Below are 23,971 nucleotides of genomic sequence, written 5' to 3'. Positions count from 1 at the left end.
TTCGTGGTGATTATTTCACAGTATATATGTATCTCAAATCATTAAATATATACAATTTTAATTGTCAGACATACCTTAATTATTTACATTCACTTTTTTCATTTATGTACTTATTTATTTTTTATTTTATTGAGTTATAGTCAGTTTACAATGTTATATAAATTTCTGGTATACAACACAATTTTTCAGTCATATATAAATATACATATATTCATTTTCATATTATTTTTCACCATGAAGTACTACAAGATCTTATATATATTTCCCTGTGCCATGCAGTATAAACTTGTTTATCTATTCTATATATAGCTGTCAGTATCTACAAATCTCGAACTCCCAGTCTGTCCCTTCCCACCCCCCTCTCCCCTGGCAACCACAAGTTTGTATTCTATGTCTGTGAGTCTGTTTCTGTTTTATATTTAAGTTCATTTGTCTTCTTCTTTTTTAAGATTCCACATATGAGCAATCTCATATGGTATTTTTCTTTCTCTTTCTGGCTTACTTCACTTAGAATGACATTCTCCAGGGATATCCACGTTGCTGCAAATGGCATTTTTATGGCTGAATAGTATTCCATTGTAAAAATGTACCACAACTTCTACATTCACTTAAAAAAAAAAGAAAATTAGTTTTTCTGGTGGGTAGACTAGATGAACACCAACATTCCTTTCAACTTGAAAAGCTTATCATTCTAAGATTTCATTAAGCAGGTAAGAAAACTGAACCTCAGAGGAGATCAGCTGCCTTGCCTAAAATCACATAGTTGATTGTGGCAGAACTGAGATCTTAGATCTCCTAATTCTTAATCCATACTCTTGGAAGGGCATCTTAAATTTTGCCTAATTAATTATCTCCTTTATTTCCTCTAGTCCCCACCCCTTGTGATTATGGGGTAGTCTGATAGACAACTAAGTGATACTAAGCCAGACAACTAGGTTGTATAGATCAACAAATAGATTAAAGTTGGCTAAATGACTGTCTAGCTCATATATGGTGTCTCTATGGCTAGTGGTTTGCTCAGGATGAACACAGTTTACATTTATTGTCCCAGCATAATTACATATTAAAACTTCCCCCTTTCACTCTTCAGAGTGTCCTGATTTGGGTGATATGATCACCCCACCAATGGCCAACCTGGAAGGCCCTAACATTCTGTAGTTTCCAAAGCCTTGGTATAACAAAGAAGTTGAGTTCAAGTTACAGCCCAAACCACCAATTTTGTTTTATCTAAGCACAAGCCATCCTAAACAAGATTCTTTTAAGGAAAGACGTCTTTAGAAAATTTTGTGCTTTGTGGGGTGATTCATTTGAGACTTTTGTGCACTTTGCAAATACTTAATATTATTAAGTCCTCACATTTGGATTTTGCTTTAGAATTTACAGAACACCTGGACAAACAAGATCTCCTTTAACCAATAAACAAATAATTATTGTACCTATCTGGGTTCTAGATTATGCTAAAGGGGATTCAGGAGATGGAGATAGCCTTAGCTGCCCTAAAACAGTAAAGAATTTGATTGGAGTGATGGTCTCTGCATGAATGTATTCCCTTAAGTATTTTAGAGAGGATAAAAATCAAACACAAAACCCAACAACCACACATTGAAAGCCGTTAAGTCAGACTGCCTTCCTCAGCATTTGGAGAACCAGGGTTTGTATACATGAGTTTTTCATCTGTCTTCAAAGTGGATTGTTAATCTGTGTCAACTATTAGAAAGGTAATATCATACTGTGTTAATCTCCTAGGACCGCCATAACAAATCTGCAAACTGGGTGAATTAAAACAATCGAAAACTTATTCTCTCACAGTTCTGGAGTCCAAATCAGTGTGTCAGCAGGGCTGTGCTCTTTCTCTCTCTAAAGGCTGTAGAGTAAAATCCTTCTTTGCCTCTTCTTAGCTTCTGGTGATTACAGACATTCTTTGGCATTCCTTGGCTTGTAGACACATCACTCCAGTCTCTGCCTCTATCATCACATGGTGTTCTCTCCTATGTCTGTGTTCAAATATCCCTCTTCTTATAAGTCACTGGATTAGTGCCTACTCTAATCACTAATGAACTCATCTTAAGTTAATTACATATATAAAGATCTTATTTTCAAATAAGGTCACATTCCCAGGTACCATGTACTTAAACATATTTTGACAGGAGACGCTCACCCAGCGTTGTATGCATCAAAGTTTCCTTGTACATGCACATAAGGAATATAAATCCCATCTCTTCCATGGCTAAACCAAAACAATGTCCATTTTTATATATTCTTTTATATTCTGTAGCTAATTGAACCATGAAATTCAGTATTCTACCAGGCAGAGTTCTTCATTTCTTCTACATGTCCTGTAGAATCTTGAACATTCAAGGAGAGCTCACTTGTCACTCTATACTGTTTAAGAAGTTGTCTCCTATAGTAGACTATGAGCTCCTTGAGGACAAGAACTATGGGGTCATTCATCTCTGTATCTGTAGTGCCTAGCTTCATAGATGACACAAAGTAGCTATTAGTAATTATGGGAGAAGAGAAGCAGGTTGGAGGGAAGGAAGGTATTCATAGAGTTATGATCTAGTGGTTTATGACATAGAAAGAGGCTGGAAGCTCACTATGCCAAAGCCAAGACCATGTCACTTCTTCAGGACTCTCTCCTCTCTACTCTGGTCTTCATAGAACTTTGCCACAGTCTCAGTATGCAAAATATAATACAATCACAAAGTGATACCATACCAGGTGAACCTTTAGCTCTTAAAAGTAGCTTTTCCTTCCAGAATCTTCCTAGTCAGTCCAACAGTAGCTTAGCACATAAAAAGCATGCCAGAGGGGGAAGGAGGGGTCAGAGAGTACCATGTGCAGGCTATGTTTTAGATGACTAATCCCTATAAATTGATCAAGGTTGAACACTAAATGTGCCAGAGCCCTCAATAGCTCAAATGCTCACGCTCTCTCTCTCTCTAACGGACCATTATCAACTGGTATCAGAGAGAATATATAGTTCATTTTAAAGTCTTATGCCTTTACACACCCAATCGATTATAGTGTCAAAAATAAAAAATCTGAATGTATACACCTATGTCTACATTCCAGAGGGAGGCAGAGAAGGAAGAGATCTGACATTGACAGGAATTAGAGAAAAGTTGGAAGTGTCCCATGGAACACATGCCCAGAACAAATTTGGGAGTTTTTGGTGCCCACCCCTCCCCTTCTTCTTTAATCCCCAAACTAGTTGCTGGCATATCCCATGCCTGCCCCACAGCCGTGAGAGTCAGGCTGTGAGAAACAAATACAGCATTCACAGGCAGGTTAATAGTAAATGTCAAATTCAATACCATAAAAGAGGACACCAAACAGAACACCCTTCCATGGTGGCCAACACTTTGACTTGTTCATCACTATATCCCAAGTGCCTTGAAAAGTGTCAAGCATGGAGTAGTGATTCAGTAAATATTTAATGAATTTTGAATGAATCAAATTTATTAATCAGGAAACTGCTATAGGCAGTCAGAGCATGGTAGTCAGAAAAGAATGCTTGGGCCAGAAGATTCTGAAATGAAACTCTTGTCCCAGCAATGCAATGCTCTTCTTACCTGGCAGTGGTAGGGCCAGGAAGAGTCATATATATCTCCAGGAGTGAGCAAAAGCCTAACGAGCATTCCTTAGGCCAGAGTCAGAGCCCTGCCTCCTCCCTTTCTTGCCTGGCTAAAGGACTTAGATATCACTGAATGTCCAACTTACCACTTCCTTTTGCTGACTACTCAAAGAGAGCCAAGGCCAAGGCTAACAGAACTAATTTTGCTTAGGCTAAACCAGTGCAATGGTTTAGCCAAGCAGAATAAAGATCATCACTCCTGCCTTTAGTTCCTATTCCAGCTACTCGCCCCCATTCTTTTTCACTCTCCAAAACCACTGGGGGAAAAAATGGAGGTGGGAGATTTTTAGGTATCAGCTCCAACTTTCATCTTCCTCTTCCCATGCTCTGACACCTTCTATAGCTGGCCATTTCAGCATTAGCAGCAGAATTTCTGGCCTCCCCTAATCCACCTCTGTCATTAACTCTCTATTCTTTCTTTTCTTTGATCTATTTTAGATACCTGCAGCAGAAAACAACCCTTTCCTTGTTGGAATGCACTATTGGTACTCCAGCCACAGTCCCCGCACCCAGCACTGCAATGTTTGTCGGGGGAGCATTCCTGCCTTATCAAGAAATGTTATCATCTGTGAAGGTACCTTTCTGATTCCTTTAGGAAGTGGAGCTCAGTGGGTGGAGATCGAGATGAAGGAACTTGTGTGGCTTTAGAATCACTGACTCACCCTAGGTCACTGACTCTAGTGTAAGGTTAACCCTAACACTTAACAGACTGAGGAAAGGAGTTAGAAGGAAACTGGCATGAGGAGGAATTATCATATATCAAAATGGAGGGTTGGGTCTGGGAGGATTGGACAATACGGTCACAGGGCTGGGAAAACAGAAATCACCTCATTCTTACCATTAATTTCCATTCAAGTCAGATAGTAGAAAATTTAACCAGGAAGGATAAAAGGAAACTGAATTATATGGAGAATAGGACTTTAGAGTTAGGTCACTTCTACTTAGATGCATCTAGGTTCTAACTTTTAGAACAGCTTAGGGAAATAAATTAGAATCTTCATTGTCACCAGATTCACATCCACTGTTTTTCTTCCTCTTTTTACAGTGTGCAAAGTGAAGTCCCACAGATTATGTGCTTTGAGAGCAAGCAAAGATTGCAAATGGAATACGTTATCTATCACTGATGACCTCCTCATGCCAGCAGATGAAGTGGTAAGTACCAGCCATGCTTTCTCATAGTCACCTTTTCCATCTCCCCTTCAGCCAGGACACAAAGGGGAAGGAAGACATCTTCCTCTTTCTAGGCAACCTAAGTAGGCTTCTTCCCCAGGCTCATGATCCAAACAATCTAGAAGAAGGAAAGCTGCCTCCAACTCCCACCTGTCATTGGTCACTAGCATTGGAGTTAGGAGGGCAGGATGATGTAAAAATTCCTTGGGGTTACCTAGTATCCTCTATGGGGTTATCCCAGCTGGGCCTTCCTCTTCTTATATCACTAACTTCTATCTTTTGTCTCTTTTTACCCTTCAGAAAACTATGCCCCATCAATGGGTAGAAGGAAACATGTCTGTCAGTTCTCAGTGCGCAGTCTGTCATGAGAACTGTGGCAGTTATCAGAGACTTCAAGATTTCCGGTGTCTCTGGTGTCATTCTACGGTAAGACTCTTCCCATTTCCTTGATACTTAGAGAACTTGACTTCTAGAGAAGGGGTTGGGTTGAAGTTTGATTGCGCATACACATAGATAGAAATCTCAGAGACCCTTACCCAAAAACAGATTATACAGATTCCATAGTATAGATCTCAGTATCCTGCCTTTCCAGAATTGGCTGTGGAGTCTTTGAGATGAAGACTTAATGCTCCCTCTTATCTTTGATGGGTCTCAAATGGTGAGGCCTACTTGCAAATGGGAAAAGCTGAACTCTCTTACAATAGTATGGACAATTAAAAAAATAAGTTCTGAGTCTGCCCTTATGAAAACTTCTTCCCTCATTCACTATTTCCTAGGAAATTATAATCGTTAATTAATTATGGTTAATAATATTACCACATTTTTATTGCCACTATGTATTGAGTGTTTTATATACATGATCTCATTTAATCCTTACAACAATCCTAAACCAGCCCTCACTGTCCCCATTTACAGAAGAGGAAAGTGAGGTTCAGAAAAGTAAAGTGATTTGCTCAAGGTCATGCAGCCAGTAAATAAGAGTCTTGATTCATACATAATTCTGCAAAAACTGTGCTCTAAACTGCAATATTACCATGCCTCTAAACCAGTGGTTCTCAACTGGGTTTATTTTTGCCCATCTCCCCAGGAGACATTTGACAACACCTGGAGACTTTTTTTTTATCCAATTCTGATGGAATGTTTTTTAATTTATTGAGGTATAGTTGATTTATAATGTGTAAGTTTCAGGTATACAACATATGATTCACAATTTTTAAAAATTATACCCCATTTATATATATTATAAAATATTGGCCATATTCCTGGTGCTGTAAAATATATCCTTGTAGCTTATTTGTTTAATACATAATACTTTGTGCTTCTTAATCCCCTACCCCTATCTTACCCCTCCCCCTTCCTTCTCCCCACTGGTAACCACTAGTTTGTTCTCTAGATCTGTGAGTCTGTTTCTTTTTTGTTATATTCACTACTTTGTTGTATTTTTTAGATTCCACATATAAGTAAAATCATACAGTATTTGTCTTTCTCTGTCTGGCTTACTTCACTAAAAATAATACCCTTCAGGTCTATCCATGTTGTTGCAAATAGCAAATTTTTGGTCTTTTTTATGGCTGAGTAATATTCTATTGTACATATATACCACTTGTTCTTTATCCTTTCGTCTGTTGATGGACACTTAGGTTGCTTCCATATCTTTGCTATTATAAAGAATGCTGCTATAAACATTGGGGTGCATGTATTTTTCTGGATTAGTGTTTTTATTTTCTTCCAATATATACCCAGGAGTAGAATTGCTGGACCATATGGTAGTTCTCATTTTAGTTTTTTGAGGAATCTCCATATTGTAGTGTACAAGGGTTCGCTTTTCTCTACATCCTTGCCAACATTTGTTATTTGTAGACTTTTTGATCATAGCCGTTATGACAAGTGTGAGGTGATATCTCATTGTGGTTTTGATTTGCATTTCTCTGATGATTATTGATGTTGAGAATCTTTTCATGTGCCTGTTGGCCATCTGTATGTCTCTTTTGGTCAAATGTGTACTCAAGTCTTCTCCCCATTTTTTGATTGGGTTGTTTGTTTTTCAATATTGAGTTATATGAGCTATTTTTTGGATATTAAACCCTTATTGGTCCTATTTTTGCGAATATTTTCTCCCATTCTATAGGTTGTTTTTTCATTTTATTGATGATATCCTTTGATATGCAAAAGTATTTAAGTTTACCTAGGTCCTATTTGTTTATTTTTGCTTTTATTTCTTTGCCTTAAGAGACAGATCCAAAAAATATTGCTATGGCTTATGTCAAAGTGTTCTGCCTATGTTTTCTTCTAGGTTTATTGTTTCAGGTCTTACATTTAGATCTTTAATTCGTTTTGAGTTTATTCTTGTATGTGGTGAGGGAAAATGTTCTAATTTCATAGTTTTACATGTGGCTATCCAGTTTTCCCAGCACCACTTATTGAAGAGACTGTCTTTTCTCCATTGTATATTCTTTCCTCCTTTGTTGTAGATTAATTGACCATAAGTGTGGGGGCTTATTTCTGAGTTCTCTATTCTGTTCCATTGACCTATGTGTCTGTTTTAGTGCCAGTACAATACTGTTTTGATTACTGTAGTTTGTAGTATAGTCTGAAGTCAGGGAGTGTGATACCTCCAGCTCTTCTTTCTCAAGATTGTTTTGGCTATTCAGTGTCTTTTCTGTTTCCATACAAATTTTGAAATTACTTGTTCTAGTTCTGTAAAAACACCATTGGTATTTTGATTAAGATTGCATTGAATCTGTAGGTTGCCTTCAGTAATATGGTCATTTTGACAATATTAATTTTTCCAGTCCATGTAAAAGGTATATCTTTCCATGTGTTTTTGTCATCTTTCATCAGTATCTTATAGTTTTCTGAGTACTGGTCTTTTACTTCCTTAGGTAAGTTTATTCATAGGTATTTTATTCTTTTGGATGTGATTGTAAATGAGATTCTTCCCTTAATTTCTCTTTCTGATATTTCACTGTAAGTGTATAGAAATGCAACTGATTTCTGTATCTTAATTTTGTATCCTGGAACTTTACTGAATTAATTCATGAGCTCTAGTAGGTTTTTGGTGGTGTCTTTAGAGTTTTCTATGTACAGTATCATTTCATCTGCAAACAGGAACAGTTTTACTTCTTCCATTCCAATTTGGATTTCTTTTATTTCTTTTTCTTGGCTGATTGCTGAGGCTGGAACTTCCAATACTGTCTTGAATAAAAGTGGTGAGGCTGTCATCATTGTCTTTTTCCTGATCTTTGAGGAAATGCTTTCAACATTTCACCACCATTGAGCATGATATTAGCTGTGGGATTATCATATACAGCTTTTATTATGTTGAGGTATGTTCCCTCTATACCCACTTTCTGGAGAGTTTTTGTCACAAGTGGATATCAAATTTTGTCAAAAGGTTTTTCTGCATCTCCTCAGATGACCATATGGTTTTTATTCTTCAATTTGTTACTATATCACATTAATTGATTTACAGATACTGAACCATCCTTGCATCTTTGAGATTAAATACCACTTGATCATGGTGTATGATCTTTTTGATGTACTGTTAGATTGCTAATATTTTGTTGAGAATTTTTGGATCTATGTTAATCAGTGATACTGGCCTGTAATTTTCTTTCTGTGTGTTATCTGTGTCTGGTTTTCATATCAGGGTGATGCTGGTCTCATAGAATGAGTTCAGAAATGTTCCTTCCTCTGCAGTTTTTTGGAATAGTTGGAAGATAGGTGTTAACTCTTCTTTAAATGTTTGGTAGAATTCACCTATGAAGCCATCTGGTCCTGGATTTTTGTTTGTTAGAAGTTGTTTTATTACCGATTCAATTTCCTTACTGGTAATTGGTCTTCATATTTTCTATTTCTTCCTTGTACAGTCTTAGGAGATGGTACCATTTCTAGGAATTTGTCCATTTCTTCTATGTTGTCAATTTTATTGGCTCATAATTCATAGTAATCCCTCATGATCCCTTACATTTCTGTGGTATCAATTGTACCTTCTTTTTTTATCTCTGATTTTATTCATTTGGGCCCTCTCTTTTTCTTGATGAATCTGGCTGAGAGTTTATCTATTTTGTTTATCTTTTCAAAGAACTAACTCTGTTTCCTTGATCTTTTCTATTGCATTTTAGTCTCTATTTCATTTAGTTCTGCTCTGTTCTTCATGAATTTTTCTCTACTAATTTTGGGTTCTTTGTTGATCTTTACGATCATTACCCTGAACTCTTTTGCAGGTAGATTGCCTGTCTCCACTTCACTTAGTTCTTCTGGGATTTTATCTTGTTCCCTTGTTTGGAACATGTTTCTCTGTTGTCTCATTTTGCCTAAGTTTCTGTTGGTGTTTTTATGCTTCTGGTAGGTTGGTTATGTTTCCAGATCTTGGAGAAGTGATATTTTGTGGGAGAAATGCTATATGTCCCAGCAGTGCACTCCTCTCTTGTTACCAGAGCTAAATGCTCTAGGTGTGCACCCTATGTGGGCTGCATGTGTCCTTCTGTTGTGGTGTGCTGACTACTGTGGATGGTCTGGTAGGCATGGCCAGCCCCTAGTCTGGATGGTTGCCAGGTCCTGCATTGTTCAGAGGCTGCTAACTGCTGGTTAGTGAGGCTGGGTCACTAGGCTGCTGGCTGTGAAACACCAAGGGGCCTCAGGGATAGTGCTGGCTCACTAGTGGATGGATTCAGGGTCCAAGAGATCCCAGGGCTGGGGCTCACCCACTGGTGGTTGAAGCCAGGTCCTCAAGCTAGTGGAGGCCCACTGGCCAGCAGAGCCATTTCCTATGGTCTGGCTTCAGAGCCCAGGGCTCCCAGAGCTCATATCAGACTGCTGGTGAGTGGAACCAGTTCCTGCCAGAGCTGACTGCATGGTCTGGGGTGTCCTGAAGCTTGTGTTGGCCTACTGGTGGGTGGGGCCAGGGATGGTGCTGGCCTGCTGTTGGGTGGGCTGGGTCTGCAGGCTATGGGGCTGCAGTTGTCTTGTGACTGGTGTCCAACCACTCATGAATGAGGCTGGTACTTAGACTAGATGAGGCTCACTAGTGAGTGGGGCTGTGGCCCAGCCAGTCCCAGGCAGGTGCTGGCCTGCTGGTGGGTGAGCTTTGTCTTCAGGCTGCAAGGCTCTTGTTGTCCTAGGGTTGATGTCTGTCCACTGGTGAGTAAGGCTGATCCCTAGGCTAGAGCAGGCTGGCTGATAGGTGGGGCCATGGATTCTGGGGCTTGTGCCTGCCCACTAGTAAGTGGAGCTGGGTCCCAAGTCTCTGGCTGCAGAACCCTGGGGGTCCCAGGTCTAGTACACACTTGTGTGGGGGGATGGGTCCTGGGACCTCTGGTAGGCAAGGACTTGTTTAGAGATGGCTGTGGGCTCAGAGGATCTTGAGGCAGCATGTCTACTGATGCATGGGGCTTGGCCTGAGTCATCCCAGCACTGGTGCCTATAGGCTGTTGGGCATTGGCAGGACTGGGTCCTGAGGCTAATAAGCTTGAGGGATGATTCCAAAATGGCACTTGCCAACTTTAGTGTCCACATGGTAGTGTGAGCTCCCAAACATGGCTTCCACTTGTGTCTGTGTCCTCAGGGTGAGCTACAGTTGCCTCCTGCCTCTCTGAGAGACTCTCCAAGATCAGCAGGTGGGTCTGATACAGGCTCCTTTCAAATCACTGCTTCTGCCCTATGTCCTGGAGAATGTGAAGTTTTGTGTATGCCCTTTAAGACTGGACTCTATTTCTCACAGCCCTCTGGGACTCCTGAAAGTAAGCCCCACTGACCTTCAAAGGCAAACATTCAGAAGTGGGCTGTCTTCCTGGTGCAAGACCCTCGGGCTGGGGAGCTGGATATGGGGCCTCTTTTCTTGGGGAGAACCTCTGCAATTGTAATAATTCTCCTATTTGTGGGTCACCCACCATGGGGTTTGGGACTAGGCTATTCTACCCCTCCTACCCATCTCGTTGTTCCTTCTTTACATCTTTAGTTGTAGATCTTTTCTGCTAAGTTCTGGTCTTTTTCATCAATGGTTGTTCTGTAAGTAGTTGTAATTTTGGTGTGCCAGTGAGAAGAGGTGAGCTCAGGGTCTTTCTACCCTGCCATCTTGGTCAATCTCCCTGTCTAGAAACAATTTTGACTATTACAACTCAGGGGCAAGGGTGTGCTGCAGGCTTCTGGGATTCTACTAAACTTCCTACAGTACACAGGACAGCACAAAGAACTATTTAGCCCAAAATATCAGTAGGTGATGATGTTAAGAAACCCTGATCTAGACTTTCTAGCCTTTTAGATGATTCCTAAAGCTGATTATTCTAGACAAGAAGAAACTAAGTATGGACTTCTTCTTAAAAGGTTCCTTTTCCCTCTGCCTTGCTCCCACCAATGGGCATTATCTTTGTGCTCTCCTTCTTTGCTCAAGCTCACCAGTATCTCCTGGAAAGGAGCTTGTACCTTCATCAGGTGCCCCCAGGGGACACCTCTAGATCACCTGGATCTGATGGCCTGCAGGGCTTATGCCCATGGGTTCCAAAGAACTCTAATAAATGAAGAAAGAGAAAGAGTTCTTACAGCTGTCACCTCCAGGGCACAGCAAGAAGCAACAGTCTGAAGAGCCCAGTTTTTCTGCAAAAGAGGTCTATTAGCTTATCTTCATAGTTTCAGCCTGAGTAGCAGGTTTTTAATTGAACATACATCTAAGGGCCAACTCTAATCCTTTCCAGAGACCTCAGAAGGTAGGTGCTATTTCATGCTCTCCTTCTACTATGACCCAGTGTGCCAGTGTCTCCTGGAGGGGCACTGTTGCACAAGTCTTGTGCCCAGTATTTTGCAGTTGCTGCCCAGGAAACACCCTTTCATCTCCTGGCTATGGTGGCCATCAGGGCTTGTATTTTGGGGTCCCATGGGACTATAACAGAGAGACAGTTCTTGGCCAACAACCACCCCAAGGGCACAGCACACAGAGTAACCTAAACCACAACCTCAGTCTTTCTGTGAAAGAGGCCCATTTGCTTTTCCCAGAGCTTTGGCCTGAAGGCCAGGCCTCTGATTTGACACACATCTAAAGGCCTACTGAGATGCTCTCTGAGGACAGAGGCTGGCAGATGCCATCTTTGTGCTCTCCCTCTGACTTGCAACATTTCACAGACATCTACTAGAAAGGATCATGTACATTCATCTTACATCCCAGTTTCTGTAACTGCCATGCAGTGGCCATCTCTAGGTCACCTAACTATGACAACCAGTGGGACGTACAGATTCAGTCCCATAGAACTGTATATATTTGCACACTCTAAAAGATGCAGCCTGAGGGTCCAGCTACTAATCAGCCTGAATCTAGGTACTGATTGAGATCCACCCTTTGGGACCCTGAGGTCTTGGGTACCCTCAACTACTGGGAGCCACTAAAAAAATAGCTTGCTTGAACAATCACAAAACTTGAGAAAAAACCAAGAACTAGGGCAGGGTTTAATGACAGATTCATCCCCTCCATGAGGCCATTCCCTCAAGATTGGGAGAGGTGGCTGTTTTATCTAATGCTAAAAAACCAAGCTCTCTCTTTCTGGACCTGGCTAAGGAGGGGGCCCCATCATGGGAATTGACATCCTCCACAACAAGGAATGAAAGATTTGGTGCAAGGACCCCAAGAGCCAGGACATCTACCTAAGGCTATTGGTCAAGCTGTACAGGTTTCTGGCCAGACAAACCAACTCCACCTTCAATTAAGTTGTGCTGAAGAGACTGTTCATGTGTCACACCAACTGGCCACCTCTGTCCCTTTCTCGGATGATCCAGAAGATGAAGCTTCCTGGTTGGGAAGGCAGAACAGCTGTGGTTGTGGGGACCATAACTGATGATGTGCATGTCCAAGAGGTACCCAAGCTGAGGATGTGTGCCCTGTGAGTGGGCAGCCGTGCCCAGAACCGCATCCTCAAGGCTGGGGGCAACATCCTTACCTTACCTATACAGGCATTTTGGAAAGGCCCCAGGAACTCCACACAGCCATACCAAACCCTATGTACCCTACAAGGGCCAGAAGTTCAAGCCAGAGGGCAATGCACCAGCCGCAGCTACAAAAACTAACCCCAGATCCTGCCTTGTTATTAAAAAGATTTTGGATGCTGGGAAAAAAAAAACACAAAGTCAAGAACAATGAAGAAACAGAGTAATATGTTCCAGTTGAAAGACTAAAATAAAACCTTAGACAAAGCCCATAATGAAACAGAGGTAAGTGATTCACCTGCTAAATAGTTCAAAATCATGGTCATAAAAATGCTTACTGTGATGAGGAGAAGAATGGATGAACACAGTGAGAACTTCAACAAAGAGAAAGAAATTATAGAAAGTACCAAACAGAAGTCACAAAGCTGAAGAATACAATACCAGAAGTGAAAAATGCACTAGAGAAGTTCAATAGCAAACTAGATGAAGCATTCAAAAAGATAAGAAAATTGAAAGACAGGACAATGGAACTCATCCAGTCAGAGCAGCAAAAAGAAAAAAAACACTGAAAAAAAGTGAAGATAACTTAGGGGACTTATGGGACAACATCAAGCGGATTAACATTGACATTATAGGGGTCACAGAAGGAGAACAGAGAGAAAGGGACAGAAAAATTATTTGAAGAAATAATAGCTGAAAACGTCCCTAACCTGGGGAAGGAAACAGACATTCAAGATCCAGTTAGCCCAGAGAGTTCCAAATAAGAGGAACCCAAAGACAGCCACATGAAGATACCTTGTAATTAAAATATCTAAAGTTGAAGACAACAAGAGAATCACAAAACAAACAAGAGAAAAACAATTTGTTACATACAAGGGAATACCCATAAGACTATCAGCAGTTATTCAGCACAAATTTTTCAGACCATAAGAAAATGGCACAATATATTCAAAGTGCAGAAAGAAAAAAAACTTCCAGCCAAGAATACTCTACCAGACAAAGCTGTCCTTCAGAATTAAAAAGGAAATAAAGTCTTCCAGACAAGCAAAAGCTAAAGGAGTTCATCACAACTAGACTGGCATTACAAGAAATATTAAAGGGACTTCTATAAGCTGAAAGGAAAGGGCAGTAACATGAAAACATAGGAAAGTATAAAGCTCATTGGTAAATGTAAATATATAGTAAAATTCAGAATAATATAATGTTGTAAAGGTAGTACATTAATCACTTATAAAAAGTAGTTTAAAGGTTAAAAGATAGAAGTGGTAAAAATAACTATAACTACAATAATTTGTTAAGTGATACACAAAATAAAAATGGGTAAATTGTAAAATCAAAACATAAAAAGTTTTTATGGGGAGAGTAAAAATGTGGAGCTTTAGAAAACATTCAAACTTAAGTGGTTATCAACTTAAAATAGGCTGCTATAAATATAAGCTATTATATGTAAACCTTATGGTAATGACAAAGCACAAACCTGGTGTTGATACACAAAAGATAAAGAGAAAGGAATCTAAGTATACCATGACAGAAAATTATCAGATCACAAAGGAAGAGAGCAAGGGAAGAAGAAAGGAACAGAGGAAATACAAAACAGCCAGCAAATGATTAACAAAATGGAAATAAGTGCATCCCTATTAATAATTGTTTTAAATGTAAGTGGCCTAAATTCTCCAATCGAGAGCCATAGAGTGGCTGAATGGATAGAAAAACAAGACCCATCTATATGCTGCCTACAAGAGACTCACCTCAGATATAAGGAAACACACAGACTGAAAGTGAAAGGAGATATTTTGTGCATATTCAATCCAAAAGAAATCAAGGGCAGCTACACTTATATCAGACAAAACAGACTTTAAAATAATGAATGTAGTAAGAGACAAAAATGGGACAATCCAACAAAAGGATATAATATTTGTAAATATTTATGCATGCATCATAGGAGCACCTAAATTATAAAGTAAATACTAACAGACCTAAAGGATGAAATAGACAGCAATATATTAAGTGAAGGAGACTTTAATTTTCATTCATAGGTAGATCATCTGGAAAAATAAATAAGGAAACTGGCTTTAAATGACATGCTATATCATATGGACTTAACAGGTATATACAGAACATTTCATCCAAAAGCAGCAGAATACAAATTCTTCTCAAGCACATATGGAACATTCTCGAGGATAGGTCATATGTCAGGCCACAAACAAGTCCTGATAAATTTTAAAAGATTGAAATCATATCATCTTTTCTGACCACAATAGTATGAAACTACAAATCAATTATAGGAAGAAAACTGGAAAATTAACAAATATGCAGAGATTAAACAATATGCTACTGAACAACAAATGGGGTCAATGAAATAAAAAAGTGAAATGACAAATGAAAATGGAAAAACAACATACTAGCATATGGCATGCAACAAAACAGTTCTTATAGGGAAGTTCATAGTAATACATGCCCACATCGAGAAAGAAGAAAATTTCCAAAACAACCTAAATTTACACCTCAAGGACTAGAAAAAAGAAAATATGGAGCCCAAAGTTAATAGAAGGAAGGAAATAACAAAGATCAGAGTTGAAATAAATGCAATAGAGACTAAAGGGAAAATTGAAAAGATCAGTGAAACTAAAATAAACAAAATTGACAACTTATTAGCTAGACATACCAAGAAAATAAGGGAAAAGATTCAAATAAAATCAGAACTTAAAGAGGAGAAATTGCAACCAATATTAAAGAAATAAAGGGAAGCATTTCACAAAATTCAACATTCACTTATGATAAAAACTCTCAATAACATGAGTATAGAGGAAATATACCTCAACATGATAAAGGCAATATATGACAAGTCCACAGGTATCATCACACCCAATGGTGAAAAGCTGAAAACTTTTCCCCCAAATCAGGAGCAAGAAAAGGATGTCCATTCTTACTACTTTTATTCAACATAGTATTGGAAGTCCTAGCCACAGAAATTAGTCAAGAAAAAGAAATAAAAAAACATCAAAAGCAAAAAGGAAGAAGTAAAACTTTTTGGAGATGACATGATGTATTTTTTCTTCAAGTTTTATATGTTTCCAATTATAATTGACATACAGCACTTTATAAGATTAAGGTGTACAGAATAATGATTACACTTACATATGTCATGACATAATTGTCAAAATAAGTTTAGTGAGCATCCATCATCTCATATAGATACAAAATTACAGAAATAGAAAAGATTATTTTCCTCATAATGAGAACACTTAGGATTTACCTTCTTAACAACATTCAGATATAACATACAGCAGTGTTAATTATATTTATCATGTGTATGTTATATCCCTAGTACTTATTTATCTTATAACTGGAAGTTTGTACCTTTTGACTGCCTTCATCCAATTCCCCCACCCCCACGTCTGGTAACCACAAATCTGATCTCTTTTTCTATGAGGTTGTTTGTTTGTTGTTTTTGAAGTATAATGACCTACAATACTATGTTATTTCCTGTTACACTACATAGTGATTCAATATTTCTATATATTTCAAAATGATCACCACAATAAGTATAGCTACAATATGTCGCTATACAAAGATGTGACATAGTTGGTGACTATATTCCCCACACCATTTCATACCCATGACTCATTTATTTTTGCAACCAGAAGTTTGTACTTCTTAATCTCCTTCACCTAATTCTTTCCTCCACCCATCACCCCTTCTTTCTGGCAACAACCTGTTTGTTCCCAATAGCTATAACTCCATTTCTGTTTTGTTATGTTTGTTCATTTGTTTTCTTTTTAGGTTCCCCATATAAGTGCAATCATTACAGTATTTGTCTTTTACTGTCTGACTTATTTCACTTAGCATAATACCCCATAGGTCCATCCATGATATCATAAATGGCAAGATTTCATTCTTTTTAATGGCTGAATAATAATCCACTGTATATCTATATCACATGTTCTTTATCTATTTATCTATGGATAGGCAACTTAGATTGCTTTCATATCTGGGATATTGTAAATAATGCTGCAGTGAACTTGGAGGTACATATGCCTTTTTGGATTAGCATTTTTGTTTTCTTCAGATAAATACCCAGGAGGGGAATGGCTGGATCATGTGGGAGTTCTATTTTTAATATTTTTAGGAATATTCATAGTGTTTTCCATAGTAGCTGCATCAATGTACATTCCCACCTACAGTGCACTGGGATTCCCTTTTCTCAACATCCTCGCAAACACCTGTTATGTGTTGTCCTTTTGATAAAAGCCATAATGATAAATGTTAGGCGATATTTCACTGTGGTGTTTACTTGCATTTACATGATGATTAGTGATGTTGAGCATATTTTCATGTTGGTGTTGGCCATCTGTATGTTTTCTTTGGAAAAATGTCTATTCAGGTCTCTTGCCCATTTTTAAATCAGAGTCTTTGTTTTTATGGTGTTGACTTGTATGAGTTCTCTGTATATTTTGGGTATCAAACCCTTATTGGATATATCATTTGCAAATATTTTCTACTATTCAGTAGGTGGTCTTTTCATTTTGTTGATAGTATCCCTCACAGTGCAAAAGCTTTGTGGTTTCATGTTGTCCCATTTGTTTACTGTTGCTTTTGATTCCTTTGCCTGAGCAGACATATACGAAAAAATAATAATACTAAGAGCAACATCAAAGAGTTTACAGCCTATGTTTATGTCTATAAGTTTTGTGGTTTCAGGTCTTACATTCTAAGGCTTTGATCAATTTTGAATTTATTTTCTGCATGATGTGAAAGAGTAGTCCAGTTTGATTATTTTGCATGTACCTGCAAAGGTTACCCAATACCATTTATTGAAGAGGCTGTCTTTTCCCCATTGTATATTGTTGTCTCCCTTGTCACAGATTAATTGCAAAAAAAAATGTGCATTCATTTCTGGGCACTCTGCTCTGTTCCATTGATATATGGTTTTTGTACCAGTACCAATCTGTTTTAATTACTGTAGCTTTGCAGTACAGTTTGAAATCATGGAGGGTGATACCTCCAGCTCTGTTCTTTTTCAAGATTGTTGTGGCTATTATGGGTCTTTGTGTTTCCACAAATTTTAGAATTATTTATTTTAGTCTGCAAAAAATGACTTTGGCATTTTGATAAGGATTGCACTGAATCTGTAGATTGCCTTGTGTATTATGGTCATTTTAACTATATTAATTCTTCCAACCCATGGTAGATCTTTCTATCTGTGTTATCTTCAGTTTCCTTCATCAGTGTCTTATAGTTTTCCAAGTGAAGGTCTCAATTTGTTAATGTGGTGTGTCACATTGATTGATTTGTAGATATTGAATCATCCTTACATCCCTGGGATAAATACAACTTGATCATGGTGTAGGATCCTTTTAATAATGCATTGTTGAATTGAGTTTGCTAATATTTTATTGAGGATTTAAAAAAATATTTAACAACTTTATTGAGACATAATTCACATGCCACATAATTCACCCATTTAAAGTGTACATTCAGTTGTTTTTAGTATATCACAGTTTTGTTCAATCATCACCACAATCAATTTTAAAACATTATCATCACCCCAAAAAGAAACCACGTATCCATTGGCAATCACTTCCCAAGACCCCTCCTTCCAAGCTCTGGCAACCACTAATCTACATTTTGTCTCAGGATTTGCCTATTCTGGACAATTCATATAAATGAAATAATACAGTAGTGGCCTTTTGTGACTGCGGCTTTCATTTAACTTAATGTTTTCAAGGTTCAGCCTTGTTATAAGAATGAATGTAGTACTTTACTCATTTTTATGGCTGAATAGTATTCCATTCTAAGAGTTTCAATTTCTTCACATTGTCATCAATGCATTTTATAGCATTTCTTTTGTTTTGTTGCCTTTTTAAATTTAAGTATAGTTGATTTACAATATTACATTAATTTCAGAAGGATTATTTGACTTTTTTGCAGGTTATATTCCATTATAGGTTATTATAATAATATCCAAGATATGGGATATAATCCCCTGTGCTATACAATAAATTCTTGTTGCTTATCTACCTTAAATATAGTAGTTTGTATCTGTTAAACCTATACTCTTAATTTGTTCCTCCCCTACTTCCTCTCCCCTTTAATAACCATAAGTTTTCCGTCTGTGAGTCTGCTTCTGTTTTGTATATAGATTCATGTGTATTATTTTTAGATTCCACACAAAAGTAATATCATATAGTATTTCTCTTTCTGACTTCTTTCACTAGACATAATATTCTCTAGGTCTGTCCATGTAGCTGCAAATGGCAAGATTTCATTCTTTTTTATGGCTGAGTGATATTCCATTGTGCATATATATCACACCTTCTTAAGCCAATCATCTGTTGGTGGGCACATGGGTTGCTTCCATGTCTTGGCTATTGTAAATAGTGCTGCTATGAACTTTGGGGTTCATGTATCTTCTCAAATTGAGAGTTTTTGCTTTTTCCAGATATATACCCAGAAGTAGAATTGCTGGATCAAATGGTAGTTCTAGTTTTAGTTTTTTAAGGAAACTCCATATTGTTTTCCATAATGACTGTACCCATTTACATCCCCACCAACACTGTAGGAGGGTTCCCTTTTCTCTACATCCTCTTCAGCATCTATTATTTGTAGACCTCTTGATGATAGCCATTTTGACTGGTGTGAAGAGATACCTTACTGTGGTTTTGATCTGCATTTCTGTGATGATTAGCAATGATGAGAATCTTTTCATATGCCTATTGGCCATCTGTATGTCTTCTTTGGTAAAATGTGTATTCAGGTCTTCTCCCCATTTTTTTTGATTGGGTTGTTTGTGTTTTTGATATTGAGTTATATGGGCTGTTTGTACATGTTGGATATTAATCCCTTATCAGTCCTACATTTGCCAATATTTTCTCCCATTCCGTAGGTTGTCTTTTCATTTTGTTGACTATTTCCTTTGCTGTGCAAAAGCTTTTAAGTTTGATTATGTCCCATTTGTTTATTTTTCCTAGTGTTTATTTTACCTTGGGAGACGGATCTAAGAAAATATTTCTATGATTTAGGTCAAAGAATATTTTGCCTATTTTCTCATCTAGGAGTTATATGGTGTCAGATCTTACATTTAGGTCTTTAAACCATTTTGAGTTTATTTTTGTATATGGTTTGAGGGAATATTCTAATTTCATTGTTTTACATGTAGCTACGCAGTTTTCCCAGCACCACTTGTTGAAGAGAAACTCTTTTCTCCATAGTTTATTCTTGCCTCCTTTGTTATAGATTAATTGACCATAACTGTGTGGGGTTATTTCTGGGCTCTCTATTCTGTTCCATTGATCTATGTGTCTATTTTTGTGCCAATACCATTGTTTTTTTTTTTAATTGAAGTATAGTCACTTTACAATGTGTCAATTTCTGGTATAGAGCATAATGTTTCCATCATATATATACATACATATATTCTTTTTCATTATAGGTTACTAACAAGATATTGACTATAGTTCCCTGTGCTACATAGAAGAAATTTGTTGTTTATCTATTTTGTATATAGTAGCTAATATTTTCAAATCTCAATCTCCCAATTTATCTCTTCCCACCTCCTTTCCCCCTGGTAACTGTAAGTTTGTTTATTGTATCTGTGAGTCTGTTTCTGTTTTGTAGATAAGTTCATTAGTATTTTCTTTTTTCTTTTTTTAGATTCCACATATGAGTGATGTTATATGGTATTTTTCTTTCTCTTTCTGGCTTACTTCACTTAAAATGATGATCTCCAGTTCCATCCATGTTGCTACAAATGGCATTATTGTATTCTTTTTATGACTGAGTAGTATTCAATTGTATAAATATATCACAACTTCCTTATCCAGTCATCTGTCGATGGACATTTAGGTTGTTTCCCTATCTTGGCTATTGTAAATAGTGCTGCTATGAACACTGAGGTGCATATATCTTTTCAAATTAGAGTTTCCCCTGGATATATGCCCAGGAGTGGGGTTGCTGTATTATATGATACGTCAATTTTTAGTCTTTTCAGGAATCTCCACACTGTTTTCCATAATGGCTACACCAAACTACATTCCCACCAACAGTGTAGGAGGGTTCCGTTTCTCCACATCCTCTCCAGCATTTATCATTTGTAGACTTTTTAATGATGGCCATTCTGATTGGTGTGAGGTGATACCTCGTTGTAGTTTTGATTTGCATTTCTCTGATACTTAGTGATATTGAGCATTTTTTCATGTGCTTATTGACCATTTGTATGTCTTCATTGGAGAATTGATTGTTTAGGTCTTCTGCCCATTTTTTGATTGGATTGTTTGGTTTTTGTTATTAAGTTGTATGAACTGTTTATATATTCGGGAATTTAAACCTTGTCACTCACATTATTTCCAAATATTTCCTCCCATTCTGTAGGTTGTCATTTTGTTTTGCTTATAGTTTCCTTTGTGTGCAAAAGCTTACAAGTTTAATTAGGTCCCATTTGTTTATTTTTGCTTTTGTTTCTACTGCCTAGGTAGACTGCCCTAGGAGAACATTGCTAGGATTTATGTCAGATAATGTTTGCCTATGTTTTCTTCTAGGAGGTTTATAGTGTCTTCTCTTATATTTGCGTCTTTAAGCCATTTTGAGTTTATTTTTGTGTATCATGTGAGGGAATGTCCTAACTTCATTGATTTACATGCTGCTGTCCAGTTTTCCCAACATGACTTGCCCAAGAGACTGTCTTTTCTCCATTGTATATTCTTGCCCCCTTTGTCAAAGATTAACTGATCATAAGTCTCTGGGGTTTTATCTGGGCTCTCTATTCTGTTCCGTTGGTCCGTATGTCTGTTTTTGTGCCAACACCACATTATTTTGATTACTGTAGCTCTGTAATATTGTCTGAAGTCTGGGAGGGTATTCCTCCAGCTTCATTCTTTTTCTTCAGTATTGCTTTGGCAATTCTGGGTCTTCTGTGATTCTATATAAATTTCAGGATTATTTGTTCTGGTTCTATGAAAAATGTCCCGGGTAATTTGATAGAGATCACATTCAATCTGTAGACTGCTTTGGGTAGTATGGCCATTTTAACAATATTGATTCTTCCAACCCAAGAGCATGGGATATCTTTCCATTTCTTTAAGTCATCTTGAATTTTCTTAACCAGTGTTTTGTAGTTCTCCATGTACAAGTCTTTCACCTCCTTGGTCAGATTTCTTCCTGAGTTATTTTTTTGGATGCGATTTTAAAAGAGATTGTTTCTTTAATTTCTTTTTCTGATATTTCATTTTTAGTGTAAATAAATGCAACTGATTTCTGTATGTTAATTTTGTGTCCTGCTGCCTTGCCAAATTCTTTTATCAGCTCTAGTAGTTTTTGTATGGAGCTCAATATCACTGTTTTGATTACTATAGCCTTATAATATAGTCTGAAGACTGGAAGGGTTATACCTCCAGCTTTGTTCTTTTTTCTCAGAATTTTTTGGCAATTCTGGGTCTTTTATGGTTCTATATATGTTTTAGGATTATTTGTTCTAGTTCTGTGAAAAATGTCATAGATATTTTGATAGAGATTGCATTAAATCAGTAGATAGTTTTGGGTATTATGGCCATTTTGACAATATTAGTTCATCTATTCCAAGAGCAAGTAATATCTTTCCATTTCTTTGAAGCATATTCAATTTCCTTTATCAAAATGTTATAGTTTTCAGACTATAGGTCTTTCACCTCCTTGCTTAACTCTATTCCTGTATGTATTTTTGATGTAACTTTAAATGAGATTTATTTTTACTTTATCTTTCTGCTGTTTCATTATTAGTGTCTGGAAATACAACAGATTTCTGTATTTAATCTTATATCCTGGTACCTTGCTGAAATCATTTATTAGTTCTAGTAGGTTTTGTGTGGCAACTTTTGTATTCTTTATATAGAGTATCATGTCATCTGCAGATAGTAACATTTTTACCTTCCTTTCCAATATGGATACCTTTTCTTCCTTTTTTTTTTTTTTTTTTTGTCTCATTACTGTTGCCAGGATTTAGTATATGCTAAATAGAAGTGGTGAGAGTAGGCATCTTTGTCTTATTTCTGAATTTAATGGGAAGGCTTTTAGCTTTTCTCCATTGAGTTTTACGTTCACTGTGGTTTATTGTAATGGCCTTTATTATATTGAGATATGCTCCCTCTATACCTACTTTGATGAGAATTCTTCTGTTGAATTTTGTCAAATGCTTTTTATGCATCTATTGAAATGATCACGTGATTTTTGTCTTTCTTTTTGTTAATGTGCTGTATCACATTGATTTGCATATGTTGAACCATCCTTGCGACCCTGGAATGAATCCAACTTTATCATGGTGTATGATCCTTTTTATATATTGTCAGATTCAGTTGGCTCATATTTTGTTGAGGATTTTTACATCTACATTCATCAAAGATATTGGCCTGTGATTTTCTTTTTTTGTAGTGTTTTTGTCTGGTTTTGGTATCAGGGTAATGGTGGCCTTATAGAATGAATTTGGGAGTGTTCCCTCTTCTTCAATTTTTTTGGAATAGTTTAAGAAATGAGTGTTAACTCTTCTCTAAATGTTTGATAGAATTCACTTGTGAAGCCATCTGGTCCTGGCCTTTTTTTTCTTGAGAGTTCTTTTATTACTGGTTTAACTTCATTACTAGTAATTGGTCTGTTCATATATTCTGTTTCTTCTGGGTTCAATCTTGGGAGATGACACAGTTCTAGGAATTTGTCCCTTTCTTCTACATTGTCCATTTTATTGTCATATAATTGTTCATAGGAATCTCTTATGATTCTTGATATTTCTGTGGTACCAGTTGTAAATTCTCCTATTTCATATCTGAGTTTATCTATTTGGGCTCTCTCCCTTTTTTTCTTGATGAGTCTGGCTAAAGTTTATCAATTTTACCTTTTCAAAGAACCAGATCTTTGCTTCATTGATCTTTTCCATTTTTCAGTCTCTATTTCATTTATATATTCTTTGATCTTTTTCATTTATTTCCTTCTACAAACTTTGGATTGTGTTTGTTCTCTTTTTCTAGTTCCTTTAGATGTAAGGTTAAGTTGCTTATATGAGATTTTTCTTGTTCCCTGGGGTAGCCTTGTATCACTATAAACCTCCCCTCAGAACTTCTTTTGCTGAATCCCATAGATTTTGGATCATTATGTTTTCATTTTCATTTTTCTCCAGGTATTTTTTAATTTTCTCTTTTATTTCTTCAGTGATCCACTCATCGTTTAGTAGCCAAATGTTTAGCTTCCACTTGTTTCTGTATTTCAGTTTTTTCTTTTAATTGGTTTCTA

The 23,971-nt window shown here is 37.2% G+C and overlaps 1 protein-coding gene and 1 pseudogene across 2 annotated transcripts in view; both read left to right on the top strand.

Moving 5' to 3' along the window:
- Window positions 1-23,971, top strand: part of DGKK (diacylglycerol kinase kappa) — a 147,786-nt gene that overhangs the window by 62,962 nt on the left and 60,853 nt on the right. For both annotated transcript variants that reach the window (XM_074359278.1, XM_074359277.1), the window contains exons 5-7: window positions 4,076-4,211; window positions 4,683-4,789; window positions 5,108-5,233. In XM_074359278.1, the coding sequence (XP_074215379.1) occupies window positions 4,076-4,211; window positions 4,683-4,789; window positions 5,108-5,233 (369 nt within the window). The remainder of the gene's footprint in view (window positions 1-4,075; window positions 4,212-4,682; window positions 4,790-5,107; window positions 5,234-23,971) is intronic.
- Window positions 12,368-12,859, top strand: LOC123619483 (large ribosomal subunit protein eL18 pseudogene; annotated as a pseudogene).

Source organism: Camelus bactrianus, chromosome X, assembly GCF_048773025.1.
Source record: "Camelus bactrianus isolate YW-2024 breed Bactrian camel chromosome X, ASM4877302v1, whole genome shotgun sequence".
Taxonomy (NCBI): Eukaryota; Metazoa; Chordata; class Mammalia; order Artiodactyla; family Camelidae; genus Camelus; species Camelus bactrianus.
The sequence above is the reverse complement of the archived record's forward strand: the minus strand, read 5'-3'. Positions and strand labels throughout refer to the sequence as shown.